Below are 27,376 nucleotides of genomic sequence, written 5' to 3' on the forward strand. Positions count from 1 at the left end.
TACAGAGGAGAGGAGACAGGAGTGAAGGAGGAGGAGGCTATAAAGGTGAAGAGGAGGAGGGGAGAGATAAAGGGGACAGCAGCAGTAAAAGAAAGAGAGGTTATACAGGAGGAGGAGGAGGAGGCAGACAGGTTATAGAGGAAAAAGGGAGAGGTTATAGAGGAGGTGTCAGGAATATTAATAGGGGTTCAGGTTTACCTGCAGGAGCCCATTCAGCCCCAAACACATACTGTCACTCTGATTAAATATCACCTCACCGTCTGCGTGTGTGTGTGTCTGTGTGAGGAGAAATAAACCCATATACCCACAGATACACACAGTTTTAAGCCTTCTCTCATGCCTCTTATCTTCATTCATCCGAGCAACACACACTGAAACGTAGAGACAATAAAGCACACACATAAAAACATATTTTAGCTTGATTTGCACATACAAACAGTGAATTATGTCCCCTCACCTTCTTTTTCTTCTCTTCTGGCTTTATTTCAAGCCAGTCACATAACACTGGATTAAATGTGTCTGTTTCTTCAGAACAAAATGTCCTGGTTGTCTTTTGGGACAACATATTTACATTTCAGATGGACAGGTTTCCAGAGTTTTAGTTCGTGTAGCTGTAGTTTATTGTTCTCCGTGTGGTTTCAGATGCCAGAGGAACAGGCCTTCTGTGTGTTGGTGAAAATCATGTATGAGTATGGCCTCAGAGCTCTCTACAAAAACAACTTTGAGGATCTCCACTGCAAGTTCTACCAGCTGGAGAGGCTGATGCAGGTTAGTGATCCAGTGCTTCATGGTATTTGAAATGTAATTGTGTGTATTGTAAAACAAAAGAAAGCAACATCCCTTCTCAGTTTGTGTGTGTGTGTGTGTGTGTGTGTGTGTGTGTGTGTGTGTGTGTGTGTGTGTGTGTGTGTATGTATTTGTATGTGTGTGTGTATATATATATATATGTGTGTGTGTGTGTGTGTGTGTGTGTATGTATTTGTATTTGTATTTGTATGTGTGTGTGTGTGTGTATATATGTGTTCAGTCAGGGGGTGACCTTCTGCTTTGAGGGTCAAAGGATGGAAGGATGTTGTACGTTGTGAAGCCCTCTGAGGCAAACTGTGATTCGTAATGTTTGGCTTTGTAAATAGAATTTAATTGAACATGCTGAGGAGACGACCCTGAGTGGATGGTTGAACAGTACGGAAGGGCCGTGCATGTTTTTTCTCCTTACTTCGTTTTTCTTAAATCAATATCCACAATGTTACATTACATAGAAACATGGGACTCTCCTGGATAATGTAATGATCCCATAGGTTTATGTTATGGATCATCAATTTTCAATATTTCAGCTTGATTTATGAGAAATCATGTTTTGTTTGGGGTTTTTTTTGTGGGAGAGGGGGTACTGTCAGCACCACAATATGCAAACAAGAGCTGAAATGTCAACAAAATGACTGCAGCTAGCTAAGAACTTTAGATATAAGCATTACAAAGGATTATTTACGCACCTTATGTCTCCCAGAGAAGAAAAGTTATAGTCAGCTTCAATCTCTAGTTTGTCTGGTCAAATTAGCAAAATACTTGCTACTTATGGTACATTTTGTATCATACCATAGTTTCGCCCCATTCTCTCTGGTGATCCATCACTTTTGTATCAACTTTTGTTGTCCTCTTTAAAGCTACTTTTTCGTTTGACAGCTCATAAACATACATTTTTCTGTTGTATGCTAGCAGACATAAACCATCGCTGCCGATGGGTCGGGGGGGGGGCTTAAATGCCAGCTCCAGTTTGTCAGTTGATCTGTTTATTTGTTGTTTGTTCCTCCCATTTTATTGCCAACTCTGGCTGTAGTTGGAGATTTGATAAATCTCACCACTTAGTGTCCAAAATTGAAATGATTTGGCCTCGGGGGAAGAACTACAATTACAGCTCAAAGTTAAAATGTTAATTAGTTGTTTTGTCAATATCACAAGTTCATAAGTTTAAATGCCATTAAATTCACCTCACATATCCAGCTATCCTTGTTGTACAAACTAGTCTCTGGGATCATGAATTCACACTAGCTTTGATTTTCCAGCATTTTTACTTTTACTATGAGAATGAAAGTTCCTTAGGCTGTTCTGTTTAATTAATGATTGAATGCAGAGTTTGTGTAATTATTTAAGGTGGGTGCCACTAAAAAAGAACAAGCAGACAGTGCAAATAGCCTGACAAAATGTATTTGCGTTTTCCAAAAACGCAGGAAAGTTTGATCATATTCAAATGTGGAGCATGTTACCAGTGATTGCATCATCTGTGGGGGACGGCATGTTTGTTATTGCCCTGTTGACTTGTCTCGGTCACAAAATATAATAGAATATAACAAGAATTACTTCTAAGCCTGTGTGTATGTGTGTGATTTTCAGTCTCTGTAGGCTAAACAGCATTCTTTGTCTGTTGAGGCTAATGCTCCTGGTGCTGGTTAAGTCCCATCCCACTCAGGTATTGCAGCTTAAATCCACTCTCTGAGTAGTTTAATTTGGCCTGGAAATCCATCCTGGCCCTTCTTGCAGTCGTCTCTTGGCATTAAGATCAACTCGGTTAGCATTGACAAAATCTGCTTAATGTAAGGATGTTAGCATTGACTGCTAATTATTAGCGTACAGGTGGGAGTTCACTATCTGATCCAGTCAGGTGTCGTGTAGCATGGTAAGTGTCAGCTGACAAAGAAGATTACTATCTAGATGATTGAATCCTTTATTCACTGTACATGCATGGACGCTAAGATACACATGTACACTTTACTACCTTTATGCTACAGCTGTGTTTTTCTCCTTGTGCTCAATCACAATCTGACAAAACAAATGGAGTCAAAACAGAAAAACTCGAACCAAAATATGGTGAGGAAAGAAACTAACAAGTGGAAAAAGAAAAGAACGCATGTATGTATGTATGTATGTATGTATAGGTATGCATCTATATGGGTATATATACATATGAGTGTTTTCTCTCTCTCTCTCTCTCTCTCTCTCTCTCCCTCTGTCTCCTTTTTTTCTCTTTTTTTCTGTAGTCATTGTTATTATTATTTGGTAACTATGAGACCCAGAACGGGTGAATGGGGAAAGGTGGAAGGTGGTTTTGGGTTTGTCACTGTCTATAAAATAATTGCACGGCGATTTTGGAATATTTACACGTTATATATATTTAAAACTCAATAAAAAGAGGTTTGAAAAAATAAAGAAAAGAACGGATGTAGGAGCCCTCATTGAAAGAAGTACAAGGCAATGTTGAGATCTTGTGCTCATCTATTTTATTTTTTTTTTTTTTATGAAAAAAAATTGCTCAACAATAAAAGAATCACTTATCCTCATTACAGATTTGTAAATTTCAGCGTTTGTGAATATGCTTGCTTTGTATCAGTTTGCTTTTATCTTTATACTGGAAGTTTAACAATGTGCAATGCATGAATAATGTCTCTTTGGCAGCAAAGACATGATACTGAATTGTGTTTAGTGTCTTTTTAAACTCTTCCTTTTGTTCTTGGTTCTCTCTTGAAAGAGATTATCATTTCAGTGAGACAGCATGATTTGATAAAGGATGAGTTAAAATGAAATAATGTAAAATTGAAATGAAAAACAGAGACACATCTTTCTGTTCTTGTAAGTACTGTCTCATCTCACTTCTCCTTCTTCTCTTCTTTCTGCTCCCACAGGAACAGTTTCCAGACCTGTGGTCCCACTTCCAGGAGCTGAACCTGGAGGCACACATGTACGCCTCCCAGTGGTTCCTCACCCTCTTCACTGCCAAGTTCCCACTGTGCATGGTTTTCCACATCACTGACCTGCTGCTCTGTGAGGTACAATTTGGCTCACTGCACTACTTTATACTGGGAATATATGGAAAGTGATTTGTTCAGTGCTTCTACTGACCATCTGTCAGTGACCATAAGTAGAGGGTACTTAAGGCAAAGGCTAAACCGGTACCAGCATGGATCCATCTGCCTTCTGCTCTTTGGTTTGATCTAATATATTACCAATATAATCAATAGGGATGCCCTGATCAGGCTTTTAAGGGCTGATATAGTCATTGATATAATGTCATTAGGACTGCTTGACCAGATAACAATCACTGGTTGCTTCTTGTTCGAAAATATATTTACAGAAACTCTAGAGACCTTTCAGTAGTCACCAGTTTACCTCATTTCTGTTTCTTGTGGACTCAATATTTAACAATATTATAATGATAAATGTAATTATGAATAAATTATTATTGCTATTATAATTATTTTTAAAATTCTGGACAAGTGTATTTACTCTGAGATCCCAGAGATCTGAGATCAAATAGTTTAAGCCCAATTTTTTTAGTAAGACATAAAACTCTGTTATAACAGTTGTTGTATGTATTTTTAGTGGCCTGTCATCAAACACCATGTGATTTGAAGTGGTTTTTTGAAATTCCTTTCTGACATGCTAGCATACATGGTACTGTAAAGGATGCAAAACTAAAACTTAAACAAACAAACAAGAAAAACATCTTACAGTATAAAAGCTGAAACTGAATATCTTTTGTCATAGCATGCTAACAAGTTTGTAATGTAAATAAACCAGTCATCATCATTATCATTCTTAGTGCTATAGTTATTTACAAGTCAGATAAGATTGTGCATCAATCCATTTAAACACTTAATGCAAATGCAAAGAGTAAAGCAGAGTTGAGTAGGCAAAAAAAAACCAAGAAGTTAAAACAAGGACGAGAATAGTATATAATAAAAAAGATTATGATAAAATAATTTTCTTGGAGTCTCATGCGGGGGTCCAGGAGATAGCTTACTTGTTCTGTGCTCACATGGGTAATTTTGGTCCAAAAAATAAAATCTCCAAGATCCAAAGAATCCCAGCAATGTTTTTTTTTGGACTCGCCCTCGACTGTTCCACCTGATACCAAAAAAGTTTTTGTTTGGCGGTATTAACTGATTTGCAACAATATGATTTGGGGTCTCAGGTGAAAGAGAAACAGCTTTCAGCACCTGCTGGTGACTCTGATCAGGTGGCAGGTGAAGCTGCCAGACAGACCTGGTGAAGCCAAATGTATAATGAGTGTGCACTGGAAGTGTCTGACTGAGGTGGAGCTGGAACCTTTCAGCTGGATCCTAATGGAGACTAAATATTGTGTTTGAAGCATAGAAACTCAAGAAAAGTAACAAGGGGCCAAGAGCAGAGCCTTGAAGAACACCATGACCCACATGACCAGATGAAGACGAAACATTATCCAAAACAACAGCTTGAGTGCTATCAGAGAGATCATAACAGTTCAATATCACCCAGACAGGTGACTCAGCAAAATATTATCAAATGCTGCACAAAAAGGACTTATCTACCAGTGCTTGATGGAATTTTGTGTTACTCTTATTTTTGTGTGTAAAAAAAAAAAGAAAGGGAGAAATATATGGGTTTTTTAAATCTTTGACTTGTTAGGAAAAGTTTTATTATATAAAAACATCAAAAGTCAACTGCCCTACTTGTTTCCTTCCTCTCTCCTGCTCTCTGTCCTCCTATTGGCCCCAGGCAGAACAATTAAAAGTTTCCCAGGTCTTTCTCACCCAATGAGCCGCATGATGAAAATCTGCTCGTTAAACCAGAATTCTTGTCTCCTGCATCTCTCTCTGTCTGCTCTCCTCTTATTGGCCCTCTCCATCATCTTCTCCCACTCCTTCATTGTTTCCCTTCTCTATCCCCTCTTTTTCTTTCCTTGTTTACTCTGCAATTTCTCTGTTGTCTTGCCATATCTTTAGTTAACAACTTTTTTGTTGTATGTTTCCTTTCTTCTGCTGTCTCTTATTCATTTGCTCAATCTTATATTTATTTACCCACTAGTGTGTCTCTGTCTTTATGCTGTTCTTTTTACTGGTTTTACTTATTTACAGTTTAGTCATGATTTATTTTACACTTTTCATCCTGTGAGCTTTTTTCTAAGTCCTGTTTATTAATCCCTCTATATTCATTCTCGAGCCTCAGTCAGCTTTTGCTTTTCCTTGATGAAGTCTCCTCAGCAGTTTACAAAGTTTTACTCTTTTTTTCTTTTACTTGTTTCATTTCTACTACATTGTCCCCTCAACCAACTTTCTTTCATTTATTTTATTTCATTTAACATTGCGTGTATAGAAATTGTGAGTCAAAAGCTGTACTTGCATGCTAGCTTCCTGAAAAGATAGGTGAAACATGCTCCAAAATTAAGAAAAAAATTGGCGAGGGAATAAGTATGGCCATAGCATCCTTATCATTGTAATGAGACATTTTTTTTAAACTTTACCCCCTGCATAAAATGACCTATTGTGACCTCTGAGATAATCACAGCCTCATGAAACTTAACAGCTACAACTTAAGACCATGGAGCATTCAGAGGCTGTGTGGCTCTTATAGGTAAACTTACAACGAGAGGTTTCTCAGCAGTTTTGAGAACAAATTTCTTGTCATCCAATTCCTGAAAAGTGCAATTCTTACGAAAATATCCAAATGTCAAAAGTTTTTAATGCCAAGTAACAGCAGGATTTTTTCTGTGGTATTCTTTAAGGTTGCAGTCTTTTAATGTAGCATTTTGGGGGGTTTTGACCATTTTTATCAGTTCTTGAGTGGTAACAAATGATTACATGTAGTAGCAAATCAGTGTAACAAATGGTATTAGCCCAAAAAATTGCTGCAACAACTTATAAAACACAGAGCATAACAATATCAATCATATACTTTGATCATAATGTTCTAACCTCTTAAACATTGTAAACTTTGAAATATTTGAATAGACACCCACCCAAAACCAGGTTTTAGCTACATATCATGACCAGAAAAACTTGTGAACACACCGTGCTGCACTGCATCTCTAAATAATCGTCAAACTCCCAGTTTACAGATGATGTGTACCACTTTCTTTTGGAAGATACGTTTCACCTGCTATCTCCCCCTACAGACCCAGCCCCCAAAAAACAAAAAACGACACAAAAAAAAACAACAAACAACAAAAGCCTTCACTCCTCCTTGGCTTATTGCCTCATCACCTTCTCAGTCAATCTCATTATATTTCCCCTTTCTGCATGTTTGTCTGTCTTTCTCCCCATGAATATGTCTTGCTTCAACACACACATTCTGAGATTATCTTTACCTCTCTCACATACACACCTTTGATCCTGCCCCGGCACTGTAGCACCATCTTGAGGCACACAAAGATAGGTGTGCGTGAAGGCAGAGCTCCCCCTCTCTTCGCTCCTTCTCCAGTTATATTTAGAGCTGTCCAGATATTTTTAGCTCTGTGTTGCCATGTGAACTGGTTGTCACGGAGACCAAGGAGACGGGTGTTCCCATGCAGAGCTGACATCAGCTTTACATTTTCTTTCTTTCTTTCTGTGTCAAAACCACAAGCATTGTGTCGACAAGGAGGAGGAAAAATGTCGCACCAGCATTAGTGTTATATAATATATATCAGTGAATGCCTTAATAATCAGTGTTTCTTATAGAAACATTTTACATGTAATGGACAAAGCAAAGTTTATTTTACAGTTTTCCCTTCTTCTAGCTTTTACAGTAACTCTCTCTCCTCTGTATTGCTAAAAGACATTGTACAGTAATCGGACTCTGTGCTCTCAGTCAGGGTTCCTTTGCCACGTTTTTACCTTTACATTTACATTTAATTATTTTACCAACAAACTTAATTTGTGTAGCACTTCTCAATAATTGTTGAAATGAAAGGTTTAAGCAATGAAGCAATAAACAGTCTAAGTAAGTAAGATAAACAGTGCAATTAATTGGAGATATCTGAATTTCAAGATGCTATGAGACCATTGGATCTAAATGTTAGTGAATTAATGGTGATAGGTTCTTATAATTCAAATACTCAATAGTTTTACAGGTAAGATATCTATTTGTATGGAAAATGTCATCTTTGAATTTGAGTTTTCTAAGCACTTAACTCTTTGTGCTTCAGTCTTTGCTCTTTTCTAAACATTTTAACCCTTTTTTGCTGGATGTTTTACTTGTTTTAAATGTTATCAGATGTTTTATATCTCATGTTTATTTCACATATTTTTTGCTCTCTTTGTTTATCTTGAAGTTGTTGATAAAAGTTACAATAGTACAATATTCCTGGACAGAAGACTATTCTTTTCTCAAATTAAATCAGCTAGATGAGAAAGTGCATCTGCAGCAGTGTATTGCTTTGCTATTAATGGATGCACTGTAGATGGTGTCTGTATTGGTGAAGGTGGGAACATCTTCTCTTGAATCCAGATGTAGGGTAGAAATTAAAACTTTCCTAAACAGTGGTGAGAATGGAGAAAGCGAACACTTTGGTATCATTTGACATTTGGCTATAAACTGCAATAAATTTAATCTCCTTAAATTTTCAGGTTCACTGTATCAGAGATGAACACACTGATTAGCTGAAACTTTTTAAAACCTGCTGACACACATAGATGTGATGGTTTTGGTTTTACTTGTTTCTGTATTCACATCTAACTCTCCTCTTTCTTCCAGGGTCTAAACATCATCTTTAATGTGGCCCTGGCCCTGCTCAAGGTCAGTACTCACTTTAATTCACTTAACTGTAACTATCTGTTAAAGTTGGCTTTACTATCAAGCTTTTATGTCAAAAGTTATTTTTCCTTGAAACTCACCAAATTGTGTTTAGTGTTGGATCCACTTTGCTTTCGTGAAATTGGAAAAAAAAAAAAAAACACCTTTATATTGTTGTCTGATGCTATATAAAATTTGTTTTGTGCTCCAAAGATAAATCTGATTTTTCTTAAAGCAGACATTTTGTACAATAATTGCAGATAAATGTAAACAATTAAGATTATAGTTACACACAGATGTTCTGAGCAGTTCATTTGAGTTGTTTACTGAGTTGTTTGAGTTTGTTTTCTTGAGATTTTTACCACAAGTGCAGATCAGTGTTTTTGGGAAGCATGATTGTGCAGAGGAGGCATTGTGTGTGAAGAAACATTCAGAAAGTTGGTTTGTTAGCATTTCTCGCCTCCTGGTGCTCAAATCCGAAACTGCATCTGCAATTGAGGAGGCTGATTTGTTCGTAAAGACAAATTAGACAAATGGGTGAATTATGTTAAACATCGTGTTGAATGTTATGCAGTATTTGTCACAACTGCAAGTGATACCTTTAGGTTTTTGATTGTACTATTATGCTGTAGCATATTTTTAGAGTATATGAAATTAGATATATTTGAATAATGCTTTCAATCTGCACTCACATTGACCCCAGCTGATGTTATTAACCCATGCATCTACATTTTAGAATTTAAATACAGTCATAGGTGCGTACAGGGGTATTCATTGTTTGGTAAGAAAGTGTATCATTTAGAATCAGAACATAGAAACATACAGGCACACATACCAAACAAGAGATACAAGGTAAAAAGATCAAATCTTACCTTTTTGTTTTTTTTAATCAATCATGATTTCAGTCTATTATTTAAAGAGTTGCAATTTATGGCTGCAATTTTTTTTATTTTTTTTTTAATCTTCTTGAGTTTAAAAAAAAAAATAAAAAATTAAATATGATAAAACTGCACGATCATGCCGTCAGAGCAGAATGGTTTAAAATTACTACTTATTGTGTTATCAGATCTGTTTGTGGTGGGATAGATCGATGAATTTTGGTAATGACTGTGTCATATTGCATGCCGGTGTTTGCTTATCAATGAGGACATTGATTTCATGAGACAGTCTTTGTGGAAGTCATGCTGAAACTTAAAAAAAAAAAAACCTGGTTATGAAGAGCAGGCTCATTTGTCTATTCATGTAGTCCATATCTTGATACTGAAACAAAATGAAAAAAATAATAATAATAATAGTAATGCATAGTAATGTATTTGGAGGTGCCCTATGAAGCAATCAAGGACGTCTTACAAGACACAGCTAAAAACAAGCAGCAGTGAATCCATTGCTTGAGAGTCAAATAAAACAGTAATATACAAAAGACAAATAAGTGAATAAATAACAGAAATCCTAATTATAAAACCTAGGACTAAAATCATCATCATAAAGTTATCATTAGAGAAAATGTGAATGTGACACCCTTATATCAGAACAAATATGCCATTTTGAAAAGGTGTGTTTTCAGACAGGATTTGAAGATGGCGATAGAACCAATTTTGCAAGTAATCATTTAGCATTACATTTAATTTATATTTTATTTCTTTATGGTTAGTATAAAATAATTCATTTCCTACAAACATAAAATAGATTCTTAGTCATCAAAATAGATTATTAGTCATCTTATAAATAGAAATCAAAAGAAACCCAGCTAATTTCCAAGTGTAATATTCAGCTTCAATTTTCTGCCGACTGCAGCCCTACTTTTGCCATGTACTTTTGCCAGCAGCATTCTCTAAAAAACATCATATAAAAGCTAAAGTAAATCACACATATCACTTAATTATTAAAAGTATGTTGTATGTTAAAATATTTCTAACCATACTTGGATGTGTTTTATTTTTCCTTCTCCCCCAATCAGCTCATAAATAACGATACGTCCAGTCAATTAGTTATTTATTATGCTAAGTTAAAACTTATATTTGTCAGATCCTCGAGTATTGTGTGAAGTATTCATTTACAGCTGCTGTTGAAAAAATAAGATACTAGAAATATGCAAAAACACAACACAAAAAAAGCCAAATTAAAATGTAATAAGAAAAACCCAGAGCAAGATTGTTCGTAAATAAATGCCACTGTGAGCTCTGATTCGGTTATTATTTTTCATAATCCAGCTGCACAGTTTAACAACATATTATCCAACAGACTATTAAAACTGGCGAAGCCAATTCAGTTTTTCACATCGGCTTAGAATATTGATAATAATGACATATACATACATATATATATATATATATATATATATATATATATATATATATATATATATATACATACTAAGTGTAAGTGTTTTTGCTTTTCCAATGCAGTAATGCAGCTGCACTCAGGCTTTCCCCTCTAAATGAGTCACATGGTTGGTTTTAAAAAGCCGTCCTGCTCTATATCTTCTCAATAATAATGTATTCTGTGTCAGACGGAGAGATATGTGGTGCATGCAATGATCGGGAATGGAGAACAAATGAGGATGTGAGGATGGTGGAAGGGGCTTCCACTACCTATCTCTCATTGGCCAGGCATGACGGCATTCTCCCCCGAGGCTCCCTCCTCCCTCCTCCTTCCATCATGCTCTCCTCCCAGCTCTCATCACCCCTCCCTCCATCTGTGTTCACCTCCCTCCCTCTCCTGCTTAGCAGTCGCCATCCACATCACTACAGGAGCATAAGCTATAACGTTAGCAATCTGGACCTGGAGGAGAAAAGCTCTGTGTTTTTTTTTTCATTTTACATTTTTTTCCATCTTCATCTTTCCCCTCTGTGGATGTCTGCTTGGAGCTTCTTCTTTCCGACAGTTCTTCGCTCTCTGCCTTCTTTACCTCCTATTCCTCTACCTCCGCCTTCTCCTCTTCATGTTGGCTGGCTATGCATTTCTCCAACACGCTACCTCTGTCCACCACCCAGACCTCTGCAATGGAGCCGCCCCTGCTAGCTGCTAGCAGTTAGCATAACAAAGAGAAAGTGAGAGATAGAGAAAGCAGGGAAGGCTGAGAGAGAGTGAAAAGGAGAGAGACGGTGGACAGGAAACACAGTGTGGTTTCTTTGCTTTGCCTCACCCAAGCTGCTGGCCGGAACCATCACTCCTGGTAGCACAACAACTCACACACTCACGCAACCACTCATCCTTTTAGCTGTTGTTGTTGAGAGGCAGAAGTGACTTCCATCTGAAGCATCTACTGACCGATACAGACCGGATGCTTGGCTGCTTCTGCTGATGGAAAATTGCTGGAGGGACACACTCTGGACCCAATGCTGGAGCTGTTGACTGGACTGTGCTTTTACTGCTCTGTGTGCTTCGGATCTGTTCACACCTCACATCAGAGAGTTGTATCAGTGAAGAGGACGAGCAAAGATACTGAGAGGCTACCGTGACACATTCTGTTTTTTTCACATCTTTCCAAACTTGTCTTGTTTTTCATGCATCACTATCTTAAATTTGACTCGAGTTCAGTATCCACTCAGCCATAAACAAACACAAATGCATCATCATCATCCGAAGGCAGAAAAGTGCCATACTCCCATGCAAACAGACCACATCTTGTCTGCTTCTGCCGTGTCGTCAGCACCGCCTGCTCAGATTTAGGCTGGGGCTCTTCATATAAAAGGATTCATACTGTTATTTCAGGTCATTCTACATTTCAAAGAAAGCTAAAATCCTGTCAGCTTCATACCAGATGCAGCCTTCCTCACTGGAAACCAGGTAAAAAAACATGAGTGCTTTGATGTGTCGTCACACACGCGCCGAGTGTTGAGCATTAAGGCCACTCGCAGACTGAGAGAGATTTTCTTGCCGTCTTTGAAGTCTAACAACGAAGGAATAATAAAAAAAGGTGGAGTACTTATCCATCGCTGCTGTTTGCCAGAGCAGCGGCCCACGTGTTGAGCAGCTTTGTTGCTAGGCAACGGCATACTGGATTGGAATTAGTTGGGGGAGTTTGGCATGGGAAGATGAGAGTGGGTAGTGTGACTGGATTTCAAAGTGAGTCTGGCAGGTAGCTGGAAGACTCAGCATTATGCCGAAAGCAGCATCAATGTATCCATTTCTGACTGTTATTTTGTCGCACCTTGTGGCCGTTACTGGGCTCTGACAGTGGTACAAGCTGAGTGGCCTCCACTGACGTCTTGTCCACTGGTCCAAATTCTGTGGTGCCTAGATGAACTGGATCAATCTTAACGTAGCACGCCTTGGATGCCTGGACTGTCTCTGCTGAGTTGCTGTGTGTTCCTTTACGAGCTGGCATCCTGAAGATCACTCTGTTGTGACACTGCCTCATGTGGCATTATCAGCTTCCCTCCTCAGAAGTTCAATCACCTTCTTCACCAGGACTCAGCCTGTTTGGCTAGACCCTGACCTAAAGAAAAATCTCGGCTCACCTAAGTTGAACACACTCTGCTCACCCCTCCTCCAACTCCACAAAACCTACTGGGACGTTTGGACGACACGCTGGAGTCATCTGCCACCCTGCCCCCGGAGCGGGACCACCCCTCTCCCTCACCCTGCCCCACCCCACCACGATCTCCTCCACCCTCCCCTCCGCCCTCACCTCCACCTATACCTGCCTTGACCCCGCATCTGCCCCTACCAGCAGTGCGCAGGGTGGTGGAGGACGGAGAGGGAAAAAACGAGGAAAGGGCCCACAGCAGTCAGGCGTCAGCGGACTCATACTGCAGGGTGATGGGTCTCCTTGGGATGGGACACCGGCTCTTTGTCCCTAAACTGCTGGCGGTGAGAGAAGGGGGACATAAAATGAACGAAACCGAGCATATTGGTTCTTAGAGTGACTTGTGTTGAGAAAAAAAAGAGTTACTGATGGGGACAGAAGGTGTGGAAAAGCATGAAAAGCATGTCTCAAAAAAGAAACTTCTGTCTCTCCAGTACTTACATTGACCAAAGTAATATTTAAACTGGTTTGGCCCTTGACATCCTTTGAAATTGAAGCTTGGTAATTCTGCTGTGGACAGTCACATTGGATAGATGTCAAGAGATGGCTAGCCCCTTAGCTTTCTGCCATTATACCTAAATCTTACATTAACAAATTCATATTTAAAACTCATACAAGATAAAAGCAAACATCAACTAAAAAAGGGACACTTTGCCTCATAGTCTCATAGAACAGTGGATACCAACGGGTCAAGCTTAGGGGTCATTAGTTCAAGGTCCACACATTCAGTTTTATATAATTAAATATAAACAACACATTAGTGTAGAACAAAAAGAAATAAAATGTGTTGCAAGAGTAAACAGACATGGCACTTCAAAATCTAACCGTTTTGCTGTAAATTTACTAAACTTCACCACAAACTTTGTTTTTTACAAACTTGGCACACATACGAGTCATTTGCTGTCCATTCAGAATAGACCCACGACCCCCTTTTGGACTGTGACCCACCATTTGGGAACCACTGGCTTAGAAGTTATATTTCGTAAAAACTGATCCCACACTCTCAATTATCATAAGAAAGAAACAGCCAGGACATGGTCTAAAGCGGACCAAGTTTAATAAGATAAATACTTGGTCTTTGAGTAACAGTTGATCAGCCTTGTACAGTACATATATAATAATGTCTCTAGATTAATTCTTGTGACAATGCATCTTTACACCACAAGATGGTGTTATGGATTCTTATTGACTGATTCTCATGGCACTTAGTCTGGGCTTTTGTGTCTGGCATCTTGACACTCATTTTCAACAGAATAGAGTGCTTTCAAACAACTAACATCCTGTCAGTGCCCTCTGCTTTAACCTGTTTTCTCACACCACCTTTCAAGACTAATGAAACTTGGCAGTGGTTTCTAGGTGGACAATTTTAATTTTTGTTTTATTTTATTTATTATTTTTTTTTATTGTTTTATTTTGTTTTGGTTTGGTTTTTGCATTTTAGACATTAAGCTTGTGCTCTCTTGATTTAAATAAAAGGTCAAAATTAGAATAATGTCAAACTGCTTTAAGCATGCAATAAATGAAACATAGCAAGTGCAACAGCACCTGTAAAGATCATGAGATACACCAAAGAAAGACTCAAAAGCTAAATGGCAAAAAAGAAATTGCTCTTAAAAGGAAAGAGCCTGTCTGCCCTGAATGTAGAAATCTAATGCAAATTAGCAATTGTTGAGACAGTTGGCCAATTAGGTTATGCTGTGCTCTGTATGTCTGACTCTCAATGACCATTCTGTCTCTATCTCTCTCCACCACCATCCCCTCGCACCTCCTCACGTCACAATCTAGACGTCCAAAGAGGACCTCCTGCAGGCGGACTTTGAAGGGGCTCTCAAGTTCTTCCGAGTCCAGCTCCCTAAACGCTACAGAGCTGCAGAGAATGCCCGCAGGCTTATGGAGCAGGCCTGCAACATCAAGGTAAGGACCTCTACAGACAAACACATGCAACTGCTGTCCCTGAGCCCTTTATTCCTTACTTTCCCTGTGTCTTAATTTAAAGTTTAATTGTAAAATAAAACTTTTTGCAATGTTACAATACAAACACACACACATATATGCGCGCACACACCCACACCCACACCCACACACACACACACACACACACACACACACACACACACACACACACACACACACACACACACACACACACACACACACACACACATCCTTCCTAGAGTGACTATGAGATTATTGTATGAGTCCAAGCAACACAATTAGGAATTCCTGTCTTGGCATCTCCCACTGAGACACAAATACCTTTAACCAGAGGAGTCAGAGGTCCTGGAGCGTGTCATATACAAGTGGCTGTTGTAGGAATTGAATGCAGTATGGTGTACTATCTAATGGAGGGACATCACTGATTTTTATTGCACTGCTGAGATGTTCATTGGTGTCACCTATAATTTTTTAAACCTCTTTTCTGTCTTTGTATTTGGTTAGGTTACTTGTATTTTATTTGCACTGCATTTTACAAAGGTTAACTGTCAAAAGGAGTAGGTGCTTTGTTTTTATTAGTCTTTTTTACATGTTTTTGTTTCTTGACCTGGACTGCCTGCTAGTCATATTTTTTCAAAGCTTACTGGGTTGCGTGGTCACAAAATTCCCTTACATACACATACACGCACTATCACACAAACACACGCACACACCTTATCATCCTTCTATTGACCTTAATGAGGCTGCTGGCATTTGGGGAATTTGCTGAGGCCACCAGAGACCAAAAGCTGTACACAGTGTATATCATGGTGTGTGTGTCTGTGTCTCTGTGTGTGTGTGTGTGTGTGTGTGTGTGTGTGTGTGTGTGTGTGTGTGTGTGTGTGTGTGTGTGTGTGTCAGCAGAGTGTGTTGAGATAGAGGAAGGAAAGAGTTGACTGAGAAAGATGGAAGAGATTAACATCCACCCTCCTCTCTGTCTCTCCCCTGCTCGCTGCTCTCTGTCTCTCTCCATGACTCCCTGTATCTACATAGAATTAATATTTTACATTTCAGGCATTTTTGGACTTTCTTATCTAGTAAAACTTTCAATGAGTAAGCAGGTTGTGATGTTGTGTTGTGCTCAAGGGCGTTATGGCAGGACACAGGCCCTGCATGTTTGATGTATTTCTCTGCTTTTCTACATACAGGATATCCTGCAGTGGTTTGGTAGCTTTTTGGCACTCTTGCACAATCCTGCTGCATTGCAACCTGTCATATCAGGCATTATGTTGTATAAGAGTGCACACACATACAGGCACGCACAAACACACGCACTCAAACATGTAGTATACAGGTTCACAAACTGATTACACACACTTACAAGTTTCATCACAGAAATTGATGAGTCTCAACCCCAACCGTTCTTCCTAAAGATATTCCATCTTTCTGTGTCTTGATTTTGGTGGTTGACCCAAATAACACATCATTTTTATTGTTATTTCCAATTTTCATTGCCTTTGTCTTTGGAACAGTACATTGTTTTACAATGTGAGATATTTGTTTTTGCTTTCAGTATGTGTAATATCACTGGTATAAGCGATATTAACAAAAAAAATTAATAAAAATAAAATCAATAGTATAATGGGCATAGTAGTAATAGCATGACTAGGAAGACTACCCATGAAACATATAACAATAACAGTTACTATCAGGGGACATTCATACGACAGGTTTATCAGTTAGTGTTATGTACATCCAAAAAAGATCCTAAACTACTCTTGTTGCTGATATTCATCTTGTCAAGCATAAACTCACATAAAGCCACTTTTACTATGTGCTTTTTATTTAGACATCTGGGTGTTTTCCAGTATCTTAGCATTGTCCTAGCAATCGATACAGTGCTTGTCATTATTACAAAATTTCTCACTTTATTTGTTGTGTATTTTGGTTCTGTGTCCAAAAATTGTCTTAGAGACGGTGATTTTATTTCCAGCTAATTGCTTAAGTATGACAAAATTGTTGTGTTGCTTAATTGGGTGGTGTACCAGAGTGGTCAACGGGATCTTAATCTGTTGACAGTGAAGGCCAGAGTTCATGATTCACATCATTTTCACACTCGTCAAACTATTCAGTGACCTCTCCTGCCCCGTAGCATCTGCATTTGTTGTTTCTCCACTCATTTATTAAGTTTTTTTCTCCATGTATTTGCCACCTGTCTGTATGGGTAAATACATTCACAGGATGATGGACACACACACACACACACACACACACACACACACACACACACACACACACACCAGAAGCCACTGACTAAATAAAGTGTCAGCAAAACACAAATGCTGAATGAAGAGAGACTGTGCTCAGGCAGGTAAAGTGAGCTAAAACAGGTAGTGTGTCTGATAGGAGGACACAGCCTGAGGACAGACAGAAGCACTTCATGTCTCTGTCTTTGCTCATCTCTTGATCATCCCTCGCTGATCTTTCACTCCCCTGCTGTTCCTTAGTTTCCTCTTGAGGTGGCATGTTGATTTTTCACTCCTTGTTCCCTCCTCTCTCTCATCTCTCAGACAAGCCATAGAAAGACTAGCTTTCTCCTCTGAATTTTCTTAGCACTTACACAATGAAGTGTGTTGAATTTATTCAGTCTGATTGGGTCTTTAACTTGTATCAGCTGTAGAAGCTGATACAAGCTCATAGAAATATCACAAACATCTAGCCGCCCTACAGGAAGGCTTCCTCAGGCTGCATATTTTTGGACTCTTGGTTACAAATTTGAGAGAATTCAGACTTTTAGAGAGAGAGAAAAATACTGAACACATCCTGATAGCCAAGGTTTACACATCAGAACTGTGTGTGTGTGTGTGTGTGTGTGTGTGTGTGTGTGTGTGTGTGTGTGTGTATCTGAATATCTTCTCCTTGAAAACGTCTCCTTTATACTGTCATGTTTTCAAACCAGTCACGCTTTTGACTTTTAAAATAGAATATTCCCTGTGGATAAAAGTATATGGAGCAAGCCAGTTAGGGGGGAGAGAGATTAAAAAAAGACCGCAGAGTGATGAGAAGGATGAAAAGAAGAAAGAGTCTTCCTTTCCTTCTACTCCTTGCTTTTCCCCAATTTTATCATTGACCATCCAACCAACCCAAACTACAGTCATGTAGTCATTTAACATGTGGTTAAATGGTGACGTGTTGACTGGGAGAGTCAGTTGATACACTGCTTTCCTTGGATGAGTGATAGAAGACCTGCCATGTTCAATGACTATCAGAGAAAAAAGGAAAAACCTGCTTTTCCAAACTTTGCTCTCTGTTCACCCCGTATTTTTTTTTTTTTTTTTTACATATTTTCTCTGTCGACGTCTAAATCGGATCAGCTGAACTCTGTAAGCTGCTTAAAACATTGAAAGAATTCACTGGCACCTTGGTTTGATGAACACAACGGGCAGTAGGGTGGCTTATCCTCTCTGGGGATTATGGGAAGAATTTGAATTTCTCAGCCTTCTTAAACATCCACCCGGCCACAGCTGGAGTGATGACTTTTCAGGACTTTGAGGGAAAAAAAGGAGAGCGATGTTGTGTATTCATTTGCTACTCAGAGTTTGACTGATTAATCCGGTTTTTACCAAATCCCCCCAACAGAAAGGCTAAACTTTAACAGACTGAGCAGGAGGAAGATAGAGGGATGTGTGTAGAGACTGACAGAATAATTTATAGAGAAGGAAAGATAAAGAGTCCCAGAGAAAGGCCTACATGGATAGATAAAGACTCACACAGTCACAGACTGTTTTGTGAAACTGGCCTCTTATGTTAACATTAGATGAACCTGCTGGTTAGTTCATTAAAGAACAGTTTGTTTATCATGTTCACTAAGCTGACTTTAATTAAACTGCAACTCAGAGTGAAAGATTTACAGAGGAAAGTAAATGCAGCTAAATGAACACTTCATATTATTGTACTAAAATATGACTTAATAGATTAATTAAATGTGAAGTTTATTGAACAAAAAATAGCTGATTGATTTTATTATTCCTAATTTTTTAAATCTTTTTAGTAATTTAAAGAATTTTGTGTCCCTTCTTTTTTATATACTACTTTAAAACCTATATCTAAGAAATATTTTATTAATATGTTACTTATATTATTTATGTATTTTTGATAAATAATTCAGTGTGACTCGTAATTCATGGTCACTCTTTGCTATTATTGAGATTTCTCTAGCACAAAGGTTATTTTGAGATTTGTAAAGCTACCACTGTTTTCCTTTTTAATACACATGATCTATGTTCTTCTGCTCTTTAGAGGCGTCAGATATTACACACAATAGTGCCCTAACACTTGCATGAACTTTATGCCCCATTTTCGCTGTATGGTACGGCTCACCACTTGACCCAGCTCAATTTAGTACCAGGTCCTTTTCTTTATTTTATTTTCCATTGCAGAGAGCCCCTAAGTGTAGATGGGATTGTCAGCTGATCGACATAGTGATGCTCTGTGAAACTGCTGCCACATCATCTTCAGCATGGCACTCTGAATCCTTTAATAGGCAACCAAACAGGAACGTCTGTACTTCGTTAACTGTACAGCATAGTGTATGTAGTGAATGACGCAGTTATGAAAGTTTTTGAAATATTAAGATTTGGGGTGCTATTAACAGTAGCTTGGCTTAAAAAAATGCCAGCTGTCTCAAGTAAAATTCTGGCACATGGTAGTTTATTATACAACACATGCAAAAACACAAATACATGGGGTACAAAACATGAACATAAGAATAAAAACACAAATAGCAGTGAAACAATAGTCTAGTCCCTGAGCTACTGCAGAGAGCTGTCACTATAAGAGATATGCTGGCAGTGCAGATGTAAGTGGATGACAGTACAGGTATTGCAATGTAAGGTGACTAAATTAAAATGTACCTGCGATAAATGCATTCATGTTGAGCTTGTGACGATTCTCTGTGACCAGTTAGTGGTCTGCAGTGTTAACTCAACCTTGTAGCATCAGTTCATCTCGCTTGGAACCTCGACTGAGGTGATACTCAAAACATAACCAGGTGCTGTCCACAGTTTTTGGTAATGGAAAACCAAAAAATAGAGAGTGGAGCCATGCTGTACCATGCCGTAGAAATGTGGCATTAAATTAGTTAGTGTATCTCCTTTTGTTGTTAATGCAGAATTATCCTTTTAAAATCTTATGCATAGAGGAGATGACAGGCAAACAAAGCTGCAGAATGCATCAGAAATGAGGCACAACAGGGCTAAGTAAATCTACTTTGAAATAGAGGTTGGGCTTAAAACATAACATTTTACTGTGTCACAGGAGCACAAATCGGCAGATCGACCTCTATTATGCAGCCAGATATGACAGGGAAAGACAGAAAACCCACTGTGGCATCAAAAGTCACATAGTAAGACAAATACAGAGAGATGAATCCATGAGAGGAAACTACAGTATTCAAGCATTGTCCAGCACAGCCTCAAAGTGGCTGTCACTTCACTTCCTGGGTTTAACTGTTGGAACAGCGTGCAGCTATGAACGACAAGTCACTGTGGTTGATCTGACAACTTCCTTCCTATCTCTCTCAGATGCACACAGACTCAGTGTAGATGTGTAAACAGCCTTTATCTTTATTTTTACCAGCAGCAGGAAACAAAAAAAAGAAAGCCTCCTGAGTGCAACTGAAAGAGAGAGTGTAGGAGAGTGAGAGAGGGAGAGGTACAAATAAGAGACATTAAGAGAGAGAGGGGGAAGTACTCACTCAGTGGAAAGGAAGAAAAAGCAAACTCATCCCCCTTTGTCGCCCACTTCTAGCGTTACAGAGAGAGGGCGAGGGAGAAACAAACAGGTGTGTTGTACTACCCTCTCACTCCCCCCGCCCCCCCTCCTCTCAGTGGGCGGGTCTTGGCTCCTGAGGGACTCTTGAAAGCAGCCAGTCGCCTCCTCCACTCTCTCAGAGAAACAAAACCTGTCAGCTGCACTCCTCTCCTTTTCCCTCTCTGCCACTTTTCCTCCTTCTTCTTCATCCTCTCCCTCCTCCTTGCCGTCGGGAGCAAGAGGAGTCAAGATGATGCAGGAGGTTTCCATCATGGTGGCGTACGATGCTCATGTAGTCGACCGACCGGGTGAGGAGGACACCCTGGCTCGCTTGGTCGCCCACTCCAGACCTCTCAGAGCTCCCAGACCGGTGGTAGGTCTGTTCTCTAGTTCTGTCTTTCTTTATTTGTTCCTTGTTTCATCCCTTTCTGGATATATTCCTATTTACCTCTGATGAGAAACATTTCCAACTATTCCTTCTGAACCTTATCTCTTACAGTTCTAGATAAGAGAAATGGAAAGTGGAATTCACCTGTTTTTGTAATCGGCTTTTTTCAGTTTATCTTTCCTCTCTTTTTTATTCTGGCATTGCTTATACATTAGTTCATAAACAGGTATCAGTAGTTAGATTTGACAGAAATTACATTTTTCTTTCCATGAGGTAGATGTTGTAAGACTTTGTGTTGGTGTGTGTATATGTTTCTACTGAAAGTGAGTCTGGTGTTTGAGGTTGAGGCTTTGTGAGTTCAGATGCTTGTTTGTGGCTGTCAAGTTTGTTTCAATTACTGATTTAAATTTGGAATCAATGGAGACCTTGTGTGTGTGTGTGTGTGTGTGTGTTTCCCTCACGTGGGTAATTGAATGGCATGACCTATTTTTTCCTTAGATGTCCAGTTGGTTTTGCCCTAATTTCAATATTCAAACTCTTGGACAGCCACTTTATGTAAGAGCAGATCATCCTCCGCCATGGACACACACACACACACACACACACACACACTCACACACACACAGGTAGTATAATACCCTGTACAACACTACAGTGTGATCTTGGCTTGGAGGTTTGGGACCAATTCCATTTTCTACTTTAGGGATTCAGGTCAGAAATCTAAAAGTGGGCCTGGTACCATTTCCTGCAGCACCAAGCGTCTTTAATCGCATTACCTGAATCAGAGTGGCCATTCTGTCCTCACACTGGCTTTTAACATTTACTCTGAAAGTTCTGTGAAGTGAGTGTGAGCATGCATCAGCCGGTTTGAGCCCTGAAACTGTAAGTGTTTATGTGTTTTAGTGTCTATCAGTAACCATGTGTGTCTGAAGTGGCCTTGAGTGCAGTGCTGAGCCCTTTACATACTCACCAGTCGTGACTAAGCAGAGCATTAAGTTTGAGATGTCGGGGAAGTCACTGAGAATGTCGGAAAATTATCAGCACTTTGCTGTAACACTGATGATAATTTGTGATGTTGATGACCTGAAAATTGTAACTAATTTTACAGTTTTACTGACTATAAGTAGCTCTAGATAAATATATCAGCAGCAGGATGAAAACAAAATACGTTATCAATGTAAATGGCAGCAGTCTCTCTGAAGGCAGGGAGTTTTGTAATATTGTCATTTTGTAGAATATGTTTTGCAACATATTTACATATTCATTGCATCAGTTTTCAATCCAACTTGAATTACAAGCCAACTGAAAAAAACAGCAGATTTTGAGATTTGGAAGCGCCCTGCGGCAGTTTTAATGGAAGGTCATGGAGTTGGGGAACTTGTGTGATTGTAGCCATAGTGGGTCTGTATGTTTGAATAAAAGCCTCACCTCTAACAGGGAAGCACAGCCTAGATTTGCATTGCATTTCATTACACAGTCATGCTGTAATGTTTGTGTGCTTAAGGGGTGTCGGAGAGCAGCAGGTTGCATAATCAGTAGCTAGATTTCAGCTTGACTGTCGATGCTTCCGATTTAAATGTGTCACTATTAGAGAACAATGCTTAACACTGGCTGCACATGTAAATACAAAGTTAGGGTTGTAAGAACCGGGTTGTTAAAACAGAAAGTCTTTCCTGTACTGTGCCATTACATGTATCACCAAGACAGAGCCTCTTCCTTATTTTTGAAGTTCTTCACTTTGAATCATGAAGGTGGTGTAAATCCAGGACAACCAGGTTCAATTACCCAACATGCTTAAGTGTCCTTGAGCAAAACACTGAATCTCTGCCAGCTGCTTTTCTTTAATTGATCCTGATCACTAAAATCTGTTCTTCTCAGCCAATCAGGGCTCAGCTATGTTAGAGCATTCATTCAGTTTCACAAATTCAGCTTTGTGTCAAACAAAAGTGAAATCCTTTTAGACTTACAAAAATAAATAAATACTGAGGCTGTGACGTTTTTTTGTTTTTTTTTGTTTTTTTTTATATAAAATTAGGATTAGTAGAGAAATTGAGTTATGGTAGCATGCCATTGGGAAAAGGAGAGCGGTTGTTTCAAACAACACACGCAGCATGTGCAGCCTGTTTTCACAGAAAATAGAAAATACCCCTTTTTACCCAATAAAAGCAACCAAGTGAGAGCGCGATATCTCAAGTGTACCTTGAGGAAATTTCTTAAAATTGAGCACAAACGTCCACTTGGACTATCAGTGAATTGATTAGACTTTAGTGATCGAAGGTCAAGGTCACTGTAACCTTGCATCTGACTTATTCTTGTGAAAGCTGTATTTCAAGAAGGCCGTGAAGAAATTTCTTCAAATTTGGTACTGTGACCTTTCAAGACACATTTTGGCCATACCACAAGAATTCATAAGCTAATTATGGAAACATTTCTCATAAATTGGAGAAAAGAGATTAAGTGCTGACATTTTATATCCAAAAGGTCAAGTTCAACTCCGCTGTGACATCATAATAATCTGGATAAAACATTCCTCTTGCCATTATTTGATGCCGTATCTAAGGCACAGAAAAGGAGACATTTGATGAAATACTGAATTGGTGACCCTAATCTTGGGTGTCCACCTTGAAACTGTGCTTATTGTATAGATGCCGTCAGTGCTGCCGGGTTAAAGATGTGTGTGAAGTATCCACGTTTTACAATATGTAGCTTTTTTTGCAGCAACATCCAAGCCTTCTTTTTAGGCATTGTCTATTGTTATGGCTGCATCTTAATTGTAGTGTCAAAACTTTGTGTGCAGGTGGAAAGTTGAACATTGGGGTGGGGGGTGGGGGGATCCTGCTTACTGGCAGTTTTGGTTTGTTAACCTGCAGAAATCTGTCATAAACCGCTGCATCACATCCACGGTGTTCGGAAAAGATGACACAAGCAGTGTCTTTGGTTGGTGGGGTAGATTCTGTGGGAGAATTGGTAAAGGCCATAAATGAGTGTGTGAGAGGAGGAGAGCACATGTAACATGTGGGCTTTTTGGAACATGTGGGTGTGATCGAGTCTCAAAATCAAAACTGGAGCTATTTAAAATCTCAGGAAACGCACACACCACACAATTCTCCCTCTCTTTCTGCCTCTTGTGTATTCAGTTTATATTTTTGGCATTAATCTATGGCACAGGTTTCAACACTCAGGGCTGAGAGGGAAGTTGGTCTTTTTTTAATATTGTTTTGTTTATCATCAAGGGAACAAATGACAGAAAACCAAATCTACTTCATCTACTACTATCAAATAATCCTGAAAGGGCTGCTTTGTATCATATTTCACTGTGAGAAACATGAGCTTTGTAAATTTAAGGTTGGACTGTATGTATTGGGCCACAAAAGACCTCAGTCACTCCCATTTCAGAATAAAGATTAAGTGTACAAGGGTAGGTTGTGTATTTTTACAGGCCTTTTTACACCCAGGCAAGAGTAACAAATTGGAAGAAAATACTAAAAACGTTACTTTTACATTGAAATGATTAGCTAAAACAACTTAGCTAAAACAAAGTTGTAACATAGTGACATAATGTTGCTGCCATGTAAAACAAAAAAATCTTATCTACTAAATATCAACTTTCAGGAACTAAAAAGACAGACTTTTATCACATTGACTGACAACAAGAAGAGAAAACATTATAATTGAATTCATTAATAGATTGGTTCCATCCAAAACCCCTCTCAGCACCATAAGTGTGTAAGAGGATGTGTTAGTGCCTGCAGAGGAACACCATGTTAGTTGTTTTGTTACAATAAAATTATTATTAACCAGCCTGCAGAGACCAAGCTGCTCTTTCTTCCCACACAGATAGCAACAGAATGAGTGTGAGATGTGTTATCTGCTGGGGAATTGTGTGTCAGAGAGATTACAGTGTGATGTTTATTCACGTCAGGGCTTCCTTTGTCATAGATGTAAAGGTTTAACCTGTTGGTCAGTAATAAGGGGACAGGTTTTGACTGCCTTGGTAAGCACTCTGAATTAGCAGCTTGTTCAGTTTCCCTCATCTGGTTTTTATTATAGGAGGAAATCTATAATGTAGTGTTGCTCTGCTTTTTAACTTGTTTATTGGGGCATTGTGTTTCGTCATTCTGCAGGATATTCTTCATTTGTAGCCTGATAGGGTTGCACAATTAATCAGAAATAATATCTACATTTCAATATAGCCAAGTGCAATAAACAAATTGCAGGAGCTGCAATTTTTTGATAAAGGTAAAATGTGTCACAAAATGCTATAATTAGGTAAGCATCATGGTGATACAGAGATTCCCCGATTTACAAATCATACACCAGGCTAATGGGAATGAGCTTGTTTGGTACACACCCCGGAAAAACAAATCAAGTCACCCCAAAAAAATCAAAACATCATCTTTTCTATATTTTGCCAGTGAAAATAAAATGAAAAAAATTACCATTTCAATTAAAATCCACTCATATCGCAATCATATTGTCTGTCAAAAATAATTGCAATAGGGTATTTTTATACCTCCAGCCAGGTTTTATGATTTCAGGTTGTCTGTCTCTGTCTTTGTCTGTCTGTCTGTACGTACGTCCATCCGTCCGTCCAGCACATTCTTGTAAACACAATATCTCAACAGCACTTCAAGGGAATTTCTTCAGATTTTGCACAAACATTTACTTGGACTCAATGATGAGCTGATTTAATTTTGGTGGTCAAATGTCAAGATCACGGCGACTCTACATTCATCCCATTCTAATGAAAGCGATATCTCAAGAACACCTTCAGGGAATTTCTTCACATTTGACAAAAACATTTTATTAGTTCTGTAGTGAATAAGTACAATTTATGTGAGATCTGTAAACACCAAATATATAAGAAGTAAATGAGTTTAATTCAAAGTCATACAAGCAGCAGGAAGGACATTTATTGATTCAATTTGTCACAGCAGTAACATATGACGCATGACTATATGACTAAATGTTCAGAAAAAGCTTTAAATATTAATCTCTGACATCCCCTGTTAAGTAACTGTACAATATGTTCCTCTGGTGGCTCAAACCTATACTCAGTTCACGAAAGCTTTTGTTCGTGCTGTCTTGTAACACTCTTCTGCCTCAGAAAAAGTGATGTCTGTTTTGTTCAGTTTTCATAGATGTACTCCATAGCACATGAATCAAGAGATCTTTGGCATACAGCTGCACCCATGTAACAGTGGATCAGGTACTTGACTTGATTTAAACACAGGACGGTAAAGGACACACATGCTCGTAAAAACACACACACGCTAGTCTCAGAGGAGAGGGTCATGTGACTGAGACTGGCCTGGAATCCCCAGCCCTAACGGTGGGCGCTATGGCAACGCTGTTTCCACACAGGGCAGATAACATTACCACCCTTCTGAAGCGCACACACACACACACACACACACACACACATATGCAGTTCGATATCAGTCAGTCATCAGTGTTGTCTCATATTTCACTGCTTACATTTGGGGTGTTTTCACTCCATAACTGTGATTGAAAGTCTTGTTTTAGTGTTTGTGTATTTTTAAGCTCTCCGTGCTTATTTGACAGTAAATTTCAGAGACAGTTACACCTTACAGAAAATTGATTTGGCAGAGACTGTATGCGGTATGTTTATGTGAACTGGACTTCAGAGATGTGGAAATGCAGATTTTATGTTTCCATAGCTCAGAGAAAAATATCTTTTATGGGCTTCGGTTAACACAGTTAAACTCTCTGTTCCTTTCTGCGTCCAACTTGCTGTAACTGAGGGTCACAGGTTCAAAATGGATTCTGACCGATTTCAGAAAATTGGACTGTTTTAACAGTTATCTTGACTTGCTTTGGAGTACTCAATTACTGGAAATAAACTGAAGAAAGTGGGCTAAACTACATAAGCTCACCATCAACCCCACTAACTTAGATATCCAGTGTTGATGGAGAAATGCTTAAATGTCAAGTCATTCATTTTGACCACAGAAATATTGACTCATAATTGGAAAAAAAAGAGGCATGTATGATAAAGAAATAATCATATGTGTGTCTCCATTTAATAGCTTTTGTTGTATTTTAAGAGACTTGTTAATGAGCGTGGGCAGAATGACAGCCTCTGGTCTTTTGTGTTTACATTTGGATTACAGATTGTGCCTTAAAACATTTTAACATTTAAAGTTGAAGTTCTAGAGGATGGGTCACCCCCATTTTGCACTTTAAAG

The 27,376-nt window shown here is 38.8% G+C and overlaps 1 protein-coding gene across 3 annotated transcripts in view; it reads left to right on the forward strand.

Annotated features, from left to right (window-relative positions):
• The window catches only part of rabgap1l (RAB GTPase activating protein 1-like), a 137,808-nt gene that overhangs the window by 95,688 nt on the left and 14,744 nt on the right, over positions 1 to 27,376 (forward strand). For all 3 annotated transcript variants that reach the window (XM_088077592.1, XM_088077593.1, XM_088077594.1), the window contains exons 16-19: positions 643 to 768; positions 3,678 to 3,821; positions 8,485 to 8,526; positions 14,840 to 14,968. In XM_088077592.1, the coding sequence (XP_087933718.1) occupies positions 643 to 768; positions 3,678 to 3,821; positions 8,485 to 8,526; positions 14,840 to 14,968 (441 nt within the window). The remainder of the gene's footprint in view (positions 1 to 642; positions 769 to 3,677; positions 3,822 to 8,484; positions 8,527 to 14,839; positions 14,969 to 27,376) is intronic.

Source organism: Plectropomus leopardus, chromosome 5 (genome assembly GCF_026936395.1).
Source record: "Plectropomus leopardus strain MGB_pleo_1.0 chromosome 5, ASM2693639v1, whole genome shotgun sequence".
Lineage (NCBI taxonomy): Eukaryota > Metazoa > Chordata > Actinopteri > Perciformes > Serranidae > Plectropomus > Plectropomus leopardus.